This window comes from Cotesia typhae, unplaced genomic scaffold, assembly GCF_013202065.1.
Source record: "Cotesia typhae breed Kobodo isofemale line unplaced genomic scaffold, CoteBio_Ctyphae contig_122, whole genome shotgun sequence".
In the NCBI taxonomy this organism is placed as follows: Eukaryota; Metazoa; Arthropoda; class Insecta; order Hymenoptera; family Braconidae; genus Cotesia; species Cotesia typhae.
This window is the reverse complement of record NW_027423714.1, coordinates 1,212,948-1,227,462: the sequence shown is the minus strand read 5'-3', so window position 1 is coordinate 1,227,462 and position 14,515 is coordinate 1,212,948. Positions and strand designations below refer to the sequence as shown.

At 26.8% G+C, this 14,515-nt stretch overlaps 1 protein-coding gene across 4 annotated transcripts in view; it reads right to left on the bottom strand.

The window, feature by feature from the left end:
* Nucleotides 1–7,204: 7,204 nt before the first annotated feature.
* Svp (COUP transcription factor 2) overlaps nt 7,205–14,515 on the bottom strand; it is a 103,835-nt gene continuing 96,524 nt past the window's right edge. For all 4 annotated transcript variants that reach the window (XM_074251238.1, XM_074251230.1, XM_074251213.1 and 1 more), the window contains exon 4: nt 7,205–9,075. In XM_074251238.1, the coding sequence (XP_074107339.1) occupies nt 8,801–9,075 (275 nt within the window). In that variant the 3' untranslated portion in view covers nt 7,205–8,800. The remainder of the gene's footprint in view (nt 9,076–14,515) is intronic.

Below are 14,515 nucleotides of genomic sequence, written 5' to 3'. Positions count from 1 at the left end.
TCTCACTTACGCAGCAAGATTGACCGCCCTCACTTCATGTATGCATCCACTCTTATCTTACACTTGTTTTTCTGTAAAATTCTTAATTCGCTTCCAGATGATAGACGTCCTAAAAATCGAAACTTCTGATGTAGATCATCATGTCTGTTATCAAAATCGAAGATTAAATAAATGAAATTAGTCGTCGAAATGTCAAAAATATACTTGACATTTTGAAGACATTTCGTAGTGTCTTATCATTAAGTTCTTCTATTGTCTTAGATGAAAGAGAGGTCTAATTTGTCAATACATGAGGGCAAGACACAAGCCGGAACCTCTAATATCTAATAAAGCCTTAATATCATTATTCAAATGTTAAAGGCAGATCGACGATCCCAAATGGAAAGTTAACTTGATATAATTTACTTTAAGCGTGGGTTGAAAATAACAATTGAAACATAACAAACGCACATTACTCCATCAACGAACGGAAGGCGAGGGTCCAACTGTCCGCGGTTCCTCGTTTATCCCTTTGATCGTCCCAACAACTAATCGGTAAATACACTCATTTAAACTTGTTAAATTTACCTATTTTTTACTATCGTACACACGTCGATTATGTGCATAATTACGGTTGATAATTAAAATTACGATTACTTTTTTTTACATAAAAGAATAATGAGATCTAATATGATTAAAATGTAAATAAATATTGATAATTAGTAGATAAAAATAAACTATTTTAATATTAGAAATAATTTTTTATCATGATTTTAAAGCAGGAAAAAATTCTAGCAAGAAAATTTTATGGGCTCCAAAAATGTTTCTTATATTTAAGGTAATTTTAATTTTCCTAACTACTTTATTGAGTCTAAAAATTGATTCTTTGATAAAAAATTTCTCTGTTATAAGGTAAAAGACTTAGTTGTTCGACATTTGCTATTTTATTCTAATTTAATAAATTAAATGTTCCAAAAAAACCAATTTTTTTTTCTAATTTACAAATCAAAAATTATATTTATTAATTTATTAGAGTTGATTTGTTTTTTTTTAAATTAAAATAAAATTGCAAGTGTCAATGACTGGGTCTTTTACCTTATGGGCAATGAATCCTATATTAAAGAATTTAAATTAAAATTTTTAATGACTGAATAGTAATCTTTTTTTTTTTTAAACGTCTTTTTCATGATTTTTTTTTATAAAATTCAATCATCTTTACATTCTAAAAGTACGTTATTATTGACATGTTAAAGTATACAAAAATTTTGATGGCTAAAAATATTACAATGTTTGATTATGATCATTATATTGATTCAATTGGACACCTTAAAAACATTCGTAATAATTTTATTAATATTTCGAATTTCGGTCTTTAGTTTTTACTTGTTATTAATTTAATGCTAAAAAAAATCTTTTTAATTTTTTAACATTTTAATACAGATGAAAAAATATTAAAATGTATAAATGCAGATTAATTTAATAAAGATAAATCAAAAAGATAATAAAATTCTTATAATTTTTTTTTGCAGTTAATTTAAATAAAAAATTTGGAACAATTTTCAACTAATTTAATTTTTAATCAATAGTTTTTTAGAATAAAATTTTTATAACTCGTTTATCAAAAAAAAATTCAATTTTAGATATAAAAATGATTGGATCGATTATTTATCAACTATGACGTTTAAAATAACAATTTATGATAGAGATAAAAAGAAAAATAAAACTGTTAATTTATATCAAGACGAATTGTTGAGATGAAGAATAAATTAAAGAAACACACACGAACAAAATACAGTAATCATATAATAAGGTCAGACGTAGGGGTTATCACAAGGGGCGAGTGGTATCTCTCTGAAGCTGAGAAGCTCGTGATAAAGTACATAGAGTCATACTCTGTGAAGCCAAATATATGGGCAGAAGTTGTGGTTAGTACCTCGAGCATTGGACACAGTCCAAATCTTCCGCTCCGAGGACTAGGAACTACTTGGGGGTGTAGTAGAAGTCCACTCATCTGCACTCCTATCCCACTAAGAGACTTATATACGAGGAAACCCAGAAGAGTTTTATCTCACCGATAGACCCGAGATAAATTTAATCATTTTATAATTTTTAAATTCTTGGTATATTTATGGGACACTTTTTAATTTTAAGAGAAGCTTGTTTCGAGTTAATGAATTTTTTATTATCAAAAGGGATTGTGACTGATACGAATTTTATGAATTAAATTAATTTATATAGTTGTATGTTGCAGACCAATTCATACAGCCTTATCGTTTTATTCAATGAAAGCTTCTGTTCTTGTTTTTAGAACTCTATTCTACGTAATCTAGTGCAATAAAAGATTTTATTTCGATTTTTTATCAATTGAGGTATTCATTTATTTTTAATATTGAGAAATATATTGAGATTACATGGCCTTGACTATTTTTGTCTAGATAAAATCTGAATTTCGTAAAAATAATTATTTGATTTTTTATTTTTTTTATTAATATGTCAGTTGAGAATAAGGAAATAACTTTTTTACAAAATTGATAATTTTATTAAAAATAATTTATTTTTTTGCAACTTTATAATTCAATCTTGATTTAAAAAAACTTCTTGAAAAATATCAGTGTCATAAATCAAACTGAAAAATTTTCAGACCAAGAAATTTATAATTCAACTTAATTTTATTTGACTCAAGAAACTTTCCGCTTGATTCAAGGCAATAAAATCATTCAAAATAATTTTCTTAAAATGAAAAAATAAATATTTACGAAACTGAAATCAATTGGTACGTAAAATTTTTTTTATTTAAAAATCTTTTAACAAATAAATTGTAAAAAAAATTGCATATGTGAAAATTGAATAAACATCAAGTTAAAATAAAAAAAAATTTTGAAGGGAAATGGTAATTTGATACGCTATTATAAAAATGACTATAACTCGAAAAGTATTTGGAATTTCCATATAAAACTCTAGATACATATTTTTGAATGTATAAACTCTAATTTAATAAAAAAAATTAATTTTTTTTTTTTAATTTCACAGTGGCTATCCCTCTTAAAGTATTGAACTAATTACAAACAAACTAAAAATTATTTACCGATCTTTTTACAAGTTTCCATGGATAATGACTTATAAATTAGATAAACACATAAAGAAATGATTCGATGAAAAATAATGTGTTAAAAATATAATAATAAATTAGCTAAGTAATGAGCAGCATTAGAGAAGCTTAAAATAATTAGTCAATGACAGAGTGCAATTTTATTAATTTCTCGAGTTTTCTATCATCAATTTATCGCACAACAGCAACAGGCAATAGATTATGTAGGACTAGATACATATGTATAGATATATTTACTACTCATGTGTTATGTGTATAAATGTATAAATGTATGAATACCAGTGTGTTGTCTGACGTCGCATTTAATACAAAACACATAATATAATACATGTAGAACTAAAACTCGGAGTGTCTCATGAGAGTGATAGTGCATACGTTCCACGCGTGTCAACAATTATTTCACAAGTATTGCGAAACGAATTGTTGGTCAATCGAAAGTATATACAAATACTTGTATGTTTGTTATACACTCGTGGCATTCGCTCAAGGGGAAGGATTCTTACCACTTACCATTAGGCGAAAGTGTTATTCAATTAGATTAGATTAAAGAACCAAGCAAATAAAGACAAAGATGGGGTTTTTAATTTTTTTTTTTTTTTTTTAAGAAAGAGAAAATTAAATTTGCTTGAGCAGATGGTGCTCTAACGAGTTTAAATGGTGTACATAGTTTAGAGAGATATATGTCCAATGGGAATAAGAGTAATGAATGCTTTGTTTTTGCGAGTTACTTCTGGCATGTGACCAAAATTCTTTGGTATTTATTTTTTTATTTTTTTACTTAATTCAATGCTTTTATTTTTATAAATTTGTTGGATAAAAAATTTTAAATTTTTGTAATATTGTGAGGGACATTTATATTTAATATTTTTTATAAATTATTTATTTTTTAATGTACACTGAGAAAAGAAAATACTTTTATTAAGAAAATTTTCTTGATACAAGAATTTATGTTCCTGAAAATTTTCAAGAATATATATTCTTAGCTCAAGAACTTGTTAAATTGATTAAAATAATTTTTACTTGATTTAAATAAAGCTATTCTCTTGTTTATCTATTATCTAAAGATAAATATTGATGCTCTTCTCTTCAGAAATTAATAATTAATAATAATAGAATATTTGATCGTCATCGAGTTTCTTGAACCAAGAAATTGTTAATTGAGTAAATATATTTTTTTTTTCTCAGTGTAATGTACCAGCGGATAATAAGGCTTAGTTAGGGAATGTTCGTGATAAAATGATAAGTATTCTATTTAATCAATTATTTTGTGTTAATAAATCATTACTCAAGTACATTTTTTTCTAAATATAATCAAAGAATTATTATTTTTACTTTTTAATATAGTCCGACAATTTTGGTCGACTTAAACACAATTAAGTAGTTTGTACTATATTTTACTCATATTTAATCACATTATTAATTTGAAATTAACATGATTTTTAATCTAAGTAAGACCAAAGTTATTGGAGTAAAAATAAATTTTCTTGGCTCAGGAAAATTTGGCTTCCTTCAAGAACTTTTTTCAATTATTTCTTAACTCGACATATTTTTGAGAAGAAAAAAACTTCAAAATATATCAAATTAATCAGAAGTTATGAATTTTGAACTTATCAACCCACTTTTTTTTTTAATCTTTGAGAAATTCATAAACTACAACATTTTAAAGATTAAGGTCTAAAAATTTTCAGTAAACTTCTTTTAAACTATAATTTAAGTTTAAATTATTTTTATAAGTAAACACAACTTATCTAAGGGATTACATGGGTTTCCTTCGGGAGTCATAAAAAATCAAAAAATGAATGACATTAAATTTAGCTGTCATTTCACAATTTTTTAAATTTTCTTTAACAAATAAATTATAGCAAAAGAAATGATTAAAAAAATGGACTTGCAGGAATTGTAATAAATTAAAAATGCAATTTTTTAGAACAAATTTTTTTGTTAAAGAAAATAAAATAATTGTCAAATGACAGCTAACTTAAAGTCACAAAAATGAACATTTCTAATTAAACAAATAATAAAAATAAACAAAGTAATTAATTTCTAAAAACATTGTACAAATTCACACTCGTTAAAATTGAGAAATTTTTGCGGATTAATGCTTTTAATAAAAAAAAAAAGAAGTAATTTTTCAATTCGACGATTTGGAATGAAGCTTTACATTATTTGCCATTTGTACCTGATATAAACTCAGAAGTAAAGAATGTATGAATATAAATATAAATATGTAGATATAGTCATAGTTGTAAGTTATAAAATTGAAAAACCGGCAACCGTGGAGGCTGTAAGAAGAAGCCAGAAAGTAGGAGGAGTAGCATCGATGGTTAGTTCCATATTACACATAACAGAAGACAGAGCATACGCGACGGGGGTCAGCATCGGCATCGGCAGCAGCAACAGGACACAGGACACAAGACAACACAAGACACAGGAGCAGGCGACAGGACCAACTTGGTCCAGTCTGCAGGGACTTCTTTAAGTTAAAGAAGAATAAAAGAAGAATAAATAAAAATAATTTACAAAGTAAACATCCAGTGATCGGTGAGCTTGGGCACGTTTTATGGAGTCTAAAACCGGACGATACACATAGACACATATGTCTGTATACATAAAAGAGTCACGGGACCAAAGGAACGAGGTCTCGGGTGATCGTTTCATGGAGAACTGCAGGAAATCCAGTCACGATCCTCGACGATACACAAAGAGCTTTCACCCTTTAGCGAAATACTCAGTAGCTTCTCTTAACTTCTTTTACTCATCGTATCGCATCGTGTACTATGTCCTCCTTCTTTTTTTCTTTTATTCAGATAAAAAGTAAGAAGTAAATATTTTTTACTTTTTAGCCATTTTTTCCACGCTTAAACTTTTTATTCCGACTTAAATAAAATTTTCAGCCCCAAAAATAATTTTTTTAACTGTAAATATTTTTGCTATGTGCGTGTACTTTTTTTGCTCAATTCAATTGTGACTGTTTTGTTTTTTTGATGCTGCTCGCTCGATTATTTTTTATATTTTTGTGAATAAATTTTTTTTTTTTTTAAATGCCAGAGTCGTCGCGGTCTCGGCAGCTTAGCTCGGGCCCCGGGAATTCAAAATCGGTGTGCCCCAATATAAACAATTGTTCGTAACAAAATGATCAAAAAAAAAAATGAAGAATAAAGTATCAGGCACAAAGAAGATAAGAAAAAGAAAGAAAAAGAGTTTAAATAACAAGAGTTAGAGAGTAAAGGGATTTTAACTGAGAGAATCTCCATCAAGACGACGCGGCGACGAATTCCAAGCCACGCGATGCACAAATAATTTCTCGCTGGGGTGACAATCCAAGAATTGACTTTTTTTAGAGTCAAGTGCGTTATACTTGGCTGCTTTCTTTTTTACAAGCAAATTCTTATGATTTTATTTTTTTTTAATTTATATAGTTACGATTAAGAAATTTATTTGTATCATTTGTATCTGAATTATTAAATAATTTTTACTAAAGAAATTTTTTTTCAGTTGGCAAAACTCAAAATTTTTAAAAAATTATCTGAGAAGTAAATAACTTTCATTAAAAAATATTTCGAGAAAAAAAATTTTGTTAGTGGACACGAAAAGAACAAGATGATACTGGAATCATCCTAGATTATACTGAGCGAAAAAAAATTTTAGATAGTAGCTAGTATAATCCAGATTATAATGAGTATAATCCAGATATCACGCAGTGTAATCTAGATTTTTCTAGCTACTATCTGAAATTATTTCACCACAGATATCACTGAGTATAATTTGAGATGATATCCAGTGTCATTTTTTTTTCCGTGTAGCATAAAAAATGGACGAATTCACACTTTTTTTTACTAATTTCAACTTTATAAGTTTATTACCGTCGCTGCAGTCAGTAAAATAAAAATTTGATATTCTAAAATTTACAAAAAGTCTGAAAATAATTTTCTATAATTTTTATACTATAAAATTTAGTATTTTTTTTTTTTAACATTTCTTTAAAGTCCCTTAAACATTTTTTAATAATTATTCTAATTCAAAAAATTAAAAATTCATAATAATAAATATAAAAATTTTTTTTTCCACTTACAATAAGAGCAAAAGTTTCTAAAATTAAAAAAAATAGACAACCAATTAATTTTTCTTTATTCACTTTATTTATTTTTCTCATAATTTTTTATCATTAATGCAACTCATCATACATACACTCGCACATTAACCCACCTATTCATTTATATATGTATAATATATATTTATACTCTTTTTTTTTTCTATATAATCATAATTATAGTAATAATATTAATAATAATAATGATAATAATATATTTATAACGTACTATGTACGTATCGATACGTATAATTTTTTTATTTATACATGCACATATATTTTATTTATAATTAGTCAATTATTTACAATAATTACAAAAAAGTGTTCATTACTCTTACTAAATGTCTTTATACACATCTCAATGTATCATACATACGTATACAAAAGAGGTCGGGATTAAGGAAAGGACCGACGAAATTATAATACATTAACAAGTGTCTTCAAAATTGCGTTTTTTTTTTTTTTTAATTCATTTATACTCGATACTTGATATCAATAGTGTATTCAATGTGAGCAAATGCGTTCCAGGCATGGTATGGACGCTAAAAATCCATAGAATACATTTTATTATCATGATGTCAAATCATATCAATTTATAAAAAAAATTACACTCGCGTGGGCTCGATCCCTATCCACCGGCACTGACTGGATTGTCTCGCTGTCAAGTGTCTGTTGCGCTTATTGATTAATTAAAATTTTTACTCATATATATATAAAAAGAAAAACAATATATTTTATTTACTTTTTATTAATCAATTCATTAATATAATAATATTATTGATAATAATAATAATAATAATAATAATAATAAGAATAGTAGTAATAATAATATTAATAATAATAACATAAAAAATAATTCATATCTAAATCCTAACAATTGTTGACTAAAATTAATAAGTAATTAACTTGTAACATTGCCACATTTACTTTACAATATCATACACTGTACTCCGCATATTTTAATATTTTAAATCACACTTGCCTTTATATTTCATTAATTTAATTAGAAAGCTATTATATTAAATTAAAATTTATAATTTCAAATATTTTTAAATACAAAAAATAAACAAGCTTCCTGATTAATTACAAATTTAAAACAAAAAATATTAATAAATATATCTTCAACAATATTAATGACATACAAACTATTTTTCTAACCAAACATCGTTTGCATAAAAGTTTTATTCGGCCCGAGCTAGATGTCGTGGACGTTAATTTCTAAGTTCCAAAATGGCCAGCTACATTGGACCTTTATTTTTTATTTATTTATCGTTATAAACGTTAAATATTAACTCTATACATTTATCAGACGCTGCCAATGTCTGGATTTAAACATTGCGAACATACTCGTTAATGTAAATCCATTTTGTAGTTAAAAAATCCTAAAAGACGATCTTTTTTAGTCGTATACGGTTTTTTGCTTTGGTGAAAAAAAATTTACTAAAGTTAAATGATTTTTTGACTGGCATGAATCGTTCCAATTCCACATTACATTGTCGAAGAATTAAAGTGATTTGGAGGTACCAAAACATTGACTAAAGACCCTTTGATATCCAATGGCAAGTCGGCGATGGATAGTATGATTATTGTTATGCGGAAGCTAGCTGCCGCCATACAGAGTGTCACATTGTGGACATGTAGGGCCAGTTGAAACTGCTGCCACTGAGCAGCATGTCACGGATCAGGGTTTCAATCGGGGTTTTTCCGACCAGTCGGACGAAAAATAGCTGCTCGATCACCTGGGATGACACTGTTCTCAGCGATGGCAATCTCAGGAGCAGTTTCCCGAACCGGGTTGGCTGGTTCGGATACTGTGTTCGGCAGTACTCTTCTAATGCGCATTGAGATTTCTCTTGGAGAGACTCAATATGCGCTACGTCTGATAACCCGCATGCATCTGTAACATTTGAAAATGAAAATAATTATTAGTAAAGTCTTTTATAGTTCATTCAAAAAATTTTATCATAAATCTAGAGTATTTAATCTGATCGATTAAAATTAAAATTTTTATAATTTAAAAATTAATGATACATTGCAATAATTAAATCCAATATTTTCGATTCTTTTCCAAATCTCCCTTAGCTAGGTCTTATTACCCGCCGGTACCTTGCAAAAAATTCTCTGACTTAAATTCAAGCTTTTAAAAGATGAATAAATTTTTCAAGATATTTAAAACATCCGTAAGAAATTAAAAAATAATTTTTAAGACAAAATAGATCAATATTGACGACTATCAATTGTATTGATCTTTGAGTCAATTAATTTATCAAAAAAATAAATTAAAAATCTGTTTTACTTTATAAATATTTTTTGTCTGTCTGTAGATAAAAGTTTTTTTAATTTTGTTCCGAATTTTTGAAAAGTAAATTCCTGAGAGGTAAATACAATTCTTATAGGCTAAAATAAAATTATTTCTAATGAATTACAATTAAATCTGATAGTTAATCTTAACAATTCATTACAGTCACTAGCTTGAATCATTTTCATTCAATAAAAAAATTCATTTTAAAAAATTGTATTGTTATATCAATAATATTCGAAAAAAAAAAACAAATATCAGGATCACGGTTGGTTGGAAAAATACATTTAAATCAATTTAAACAATCACTGAATTGCAAAGTTTCGTCTTTTTATTCTTAAGACTTTATCAAGCTCTCAACAATGTTTAAACGATCGTCAAATTAAAATAAATACATACACTATCTTTTGTTAATATAATTTTCATTGTGATTACCAATTGGTAATTCGATAACCACAACAATATTTATAACGAGCTATAAATTAATTATTAAAATAAATAAAAATAAGTCTTTCAAGGATGTGTCAATCAAAAATTTTGCAAGAGATGAAAATTATACAGAATAGTAATTTTTTTAATTTAATCTAAATTAACATAACTGTACAAAAAAAAATTAATTTTAACAGAGAGAAAAATATTTGAGCCAAGAAAATAATTTTGGAAAGTTTCATATTGTTTTGAATCAAGTAAAATTTACTTAAACCAAAAAAAATTTCTTAGTTAAAGAATTTTTATACTCAAATGAAGAAAATGAAGTATTTTAAAATTATTTAATTGATTCAAGTATTTTTTTTTCTGTGTGGAAATTTAAAGTTTAAAATTTTGAGAATTTTCTCATATTTCCAAAAAATTTATTAAACAAAATTATACTCGTTCAATAAAAAATAAAATGTTTAATGTCAAATGGTTTAATTCCTTGTATTATGGTCAAAAGTATTTTAATTTAATTTTATGAAGAGAAGAGTAGCGGTTTAAAGGATAGAAATAGGGAGTAAGAGGTTGGGAAAGATTGTCGACGTATGTAAGACACTGAGACTGAGAACTCGTAGAATGTTAAGACTGAAAAGATTATTGAGGGAGACTGGTGGTCACTGAGAATCAAGATTGGTTAATTTACGTTAAGTTGTGTTGTATTGCCCGTGTGCTGAAGCTGATGGGGATCCAGTCGAGCAGGCGCCAGGGCATTTAGCGGTTAACGCATCTACCAATGTAGCAATAATAATACCAGCACGTACACGGGAATAATAATAAATATATAAAGTGGAGAGATGTAATGGGTGGAGATGAATAACGTTGGCATTGCTTGATTATGAGACGCCACTCGTCGACGCCGCAGTTACTCCAATTGATGGGATTAATTGATGACAAGCTGACGACATCCAAACATTATATAGAGCAGCAATCTCCAACATTCTTCGACATTTTTATTTTCGTCCACATTCAGTCCGGTCCACGTTTAATATTTTATCTCAAGATTTATTGCGTGACCCCTTGGTTCCGTTTTTATTTTTATTTTTTTGTTTATTAATGTACTTATGCTTATGCTTATTAATAAACATTGGCTGACGAATTAATTACGCTGATCGAGGAGACAAATAGGCTGGACTATAAATCATGATGAGGTCAATATGAGTTACTTGTATCTTGGACTGATTGCTTGTTCATTAGGTGTCGGAATTATAATTATGAAAGTATGCTTGCTTCATTTATTTCAATACTATTCATCAAGATTAATTGAATCTTAGTCGTTAAATTTGTATTTTAGTTAATGGAATCTTTTTTATTTATTAACATATTCTCAATTGTTGAAAAATAAAGTAATAATGAAAATTATTTGATTTTTTTGTCTACACTTTTATAATTATTTCTTATTTATCATTTTTTTAAATTAATATCTTTATTCTTAAATAGTACATTTAATTAATGTTGTTTTTCTCAATGTTAATCATAGAATAAAACCGCTAAAGATTTTCTAATAACAATAATATAATCCATTACTTTCCTCGCTTTTATGCATTGACAAAAAATTAACGATTAAAGAAAAAAATTTTAAAGAATTTCATTATCTTAAATTAAGTAGAAAAGTTTTTTAACATAAAATAGTTCTTGCTTTTAGGGGTTACATGAGTTTCACGGTTTAAAAAACTCGATTTTTTTTGTCTTATTAAATTGTCCAACATCTTTAGAATATTGTCCTAAAGTTTCAAAGATCCGAATAATAGTTTCAGAGATACAGTTTTAAAAAGGCGCTATTGTATTGTCATTCAAAACTTTAAACACATTTTTCTCAAAACTATGTTTTCGAAGACGGTACCCAATATTTCTCGAGAACTACTTAACCGACCTTGATAAAATTTTAGACAGGTCTTCGAGACATAATTTAGAAGGTATTGAACAAAAGATTTTTTTTTTCAATTACAACTATTCAAAAAAAAAAAATGCTCCGAAAATTTTAATTTTTTTGTAAAAATCTCTGCCAAAAATCCAATTTTCATTTTTTTTTCTTCGTTCAAGACCTAGTTTGAAGTCTTAACTATAGCACATATTTTTTTTTTTTTTTCATTTTCAATAATCCCTTATTAAACATGTATTTTCAAGACAGTAAAAAGTTTGAGTAAAATATTTCATTTTTTCTATTAAAAAAAAATTGTTGAAAATAGGCCATTTTTTTCCGGAGGAAACCCATGTAACCAATAAAGCTTTTTAAAATAATATTCTTGCTTTAAAACTTTTTCTTTTGAATTAAATTAATTTTTTCATCGGCGTATCGATTCTATGAAGCTCCTGAATATTTTTTAAGATCGTTTCCTAACAGTAGTCTACTAAGATATACAACTTTATAAAATTCTAAGCAATAATTCTACGAGTGCCAGTCCTATTGTAATTTTTCTATGTGCAACTCAAATTTTCAACTACTCTACAATAAGTTCCAATAGATGAAAATGTTTAAATTCGCATTATTAAATAACAATCCATTAAAAAATATATAATTAATATGCTTACATTAACATTAATTTTTTGTCATAGTAAATAAAATTCTCCAGCCGCATAATAAACCACCCAAGAAGTTTTGACAAATTTCGCGTTTATACTCAGTTAAATAAGATTTAACATATATATTTTTTACGTGCATCAACAGAACCGAGGGTTCGTGTAAGTGTGCATTGAGACCTTATGTATAATACGCACCCTCGACTATGGTCATTTATCGTCTCGACGCGTGCTTACGACGCTGCGACGAATGAAATGAGTGCCGGATACTCGTTACTCCTCACTCGAAGATATTCACCTCCAAATAATATAATATAATATAATAATGGCTAGCGTTAAATCGAATCGAGGCGCCAAATTACTCATTAAACCGATAATTACTGACTAACACTGTTATTACTTGAAATTAAATTGCCACGATCGCTACCAAATTTTTAGGACTACATCAACATCAATTTCAAGATTTGAATAAGACATCCTTAATCTTTGAATATTTTTTAACCCGCCAATTTGGAGGTTTAATAGACCGGGTCAATAATATTATAGCGTTAGAGTGTGATAAGAATATTTATTTAAATTTAGTGAGGGTAATATTTCTCATTCGTCTTGCCAGTCTGAGAAATAAAAGGCTTGGTAGTTTAAAAACGCTTAACTTGTGCTCACAAGCACACTCTAAAACTTTTTACGCAGTCTCGATCTTTAATCACGACTCGACCTTCCATTGTCAGTGACGTCACCTCTGCAATTCGTAAGTAAGATTGTAATAGATTGGTACAGTGCTGTTTTGTGTGTAGAGCCTGATGATGATAATAATGATGATAGTGATACTGAAAGTACTCTTTGCAATGCCTGAGAATAAATCTCTGCTGTTTTGATCCCTCTTGTTTTTCACCTCATTTTTTTTTTTATTTTTCAAATTTTGTCAACATTATATTTAGCAAATAAATAATTTTTTATATCCAGAAGAGCTCGGCTACTTCTTGAAATATAAATAAAGTATTGCTACTAAAAAAAAAAAAAAAATTTCTGGCGTCATGAAAAATTTTCTTGGCTCAAGAAATTTTGATTTAGTTCAAGAAATTTTTAGTCTTGTTTATAATTTTCTTCAGCTAAAAATATTTACCCTTGAATCTAATTTTCTATTTCTGTGTACCTTTCGAAGGATATGAAAATTTTCGAAATTTTAGACTGCAAAATTCCGTTTACATTAAATTAACTGAAATTTAAAAATTACTATTCCACATTTTTGTCGTGGCCTGCAAAATTTTTGCTAAATCGGATTTTTTAAAAATATTATCGATATAACTATACAATTTTTTGTCTAATGAAACCGACTTAAACGAGTGATTTTAATGAATTGTTAAGATTAACTATCAGAATTAATTATTATTCAATAGAAAAAATTTTATTTTAGTTTCTAAAAATTTTATTCACCTCTCACTCGGGAATTTACTTTTTAAAAATTAGGAACAAAATTTAAAAAAATTCAACAGACAGGCAGATCCTGAATATTTATATAGTAATACAGATTTTTAATTTTTTTTTTTCGATAAATCAATTGACTCATCATATTCAAAGATAAATACAATTGACAGTCGTCGATATTAATTTATTTTATCTTCAAAATATTCTTTAATTGATTTATTAAAAAAAAAAAAATTAACTCGATTTAAGAAAAAAACTTTTGTTCAATGAAAATCATTTTGAAGTTTTTCATCAGTTTAATCAAATAAAAAAATTTTTGAATCAAGTAAAATTTTTTTGCTTGATTCAAAATTATAAAACTCTTGAAAATAATTTTTTTGGTTTGAAAATTTTCCTTTACTACAGTATTATGTTTGTAAAAGAATTAATCCTCAAAAAGTAAATTTCTTCAATATTATTTATCTAAAAACCCCATTGGCCTTGAGGATAATTCATAAAAACTCCAAAAATAAACCCAACCAAACAAACAAATTTAAATTTACAATACTAAAAAAAAAATCTGGACAAATTAGTCTTTGAAATTTGTATTACAACATAAAACGCAGGTATAGAAGCCATCAAC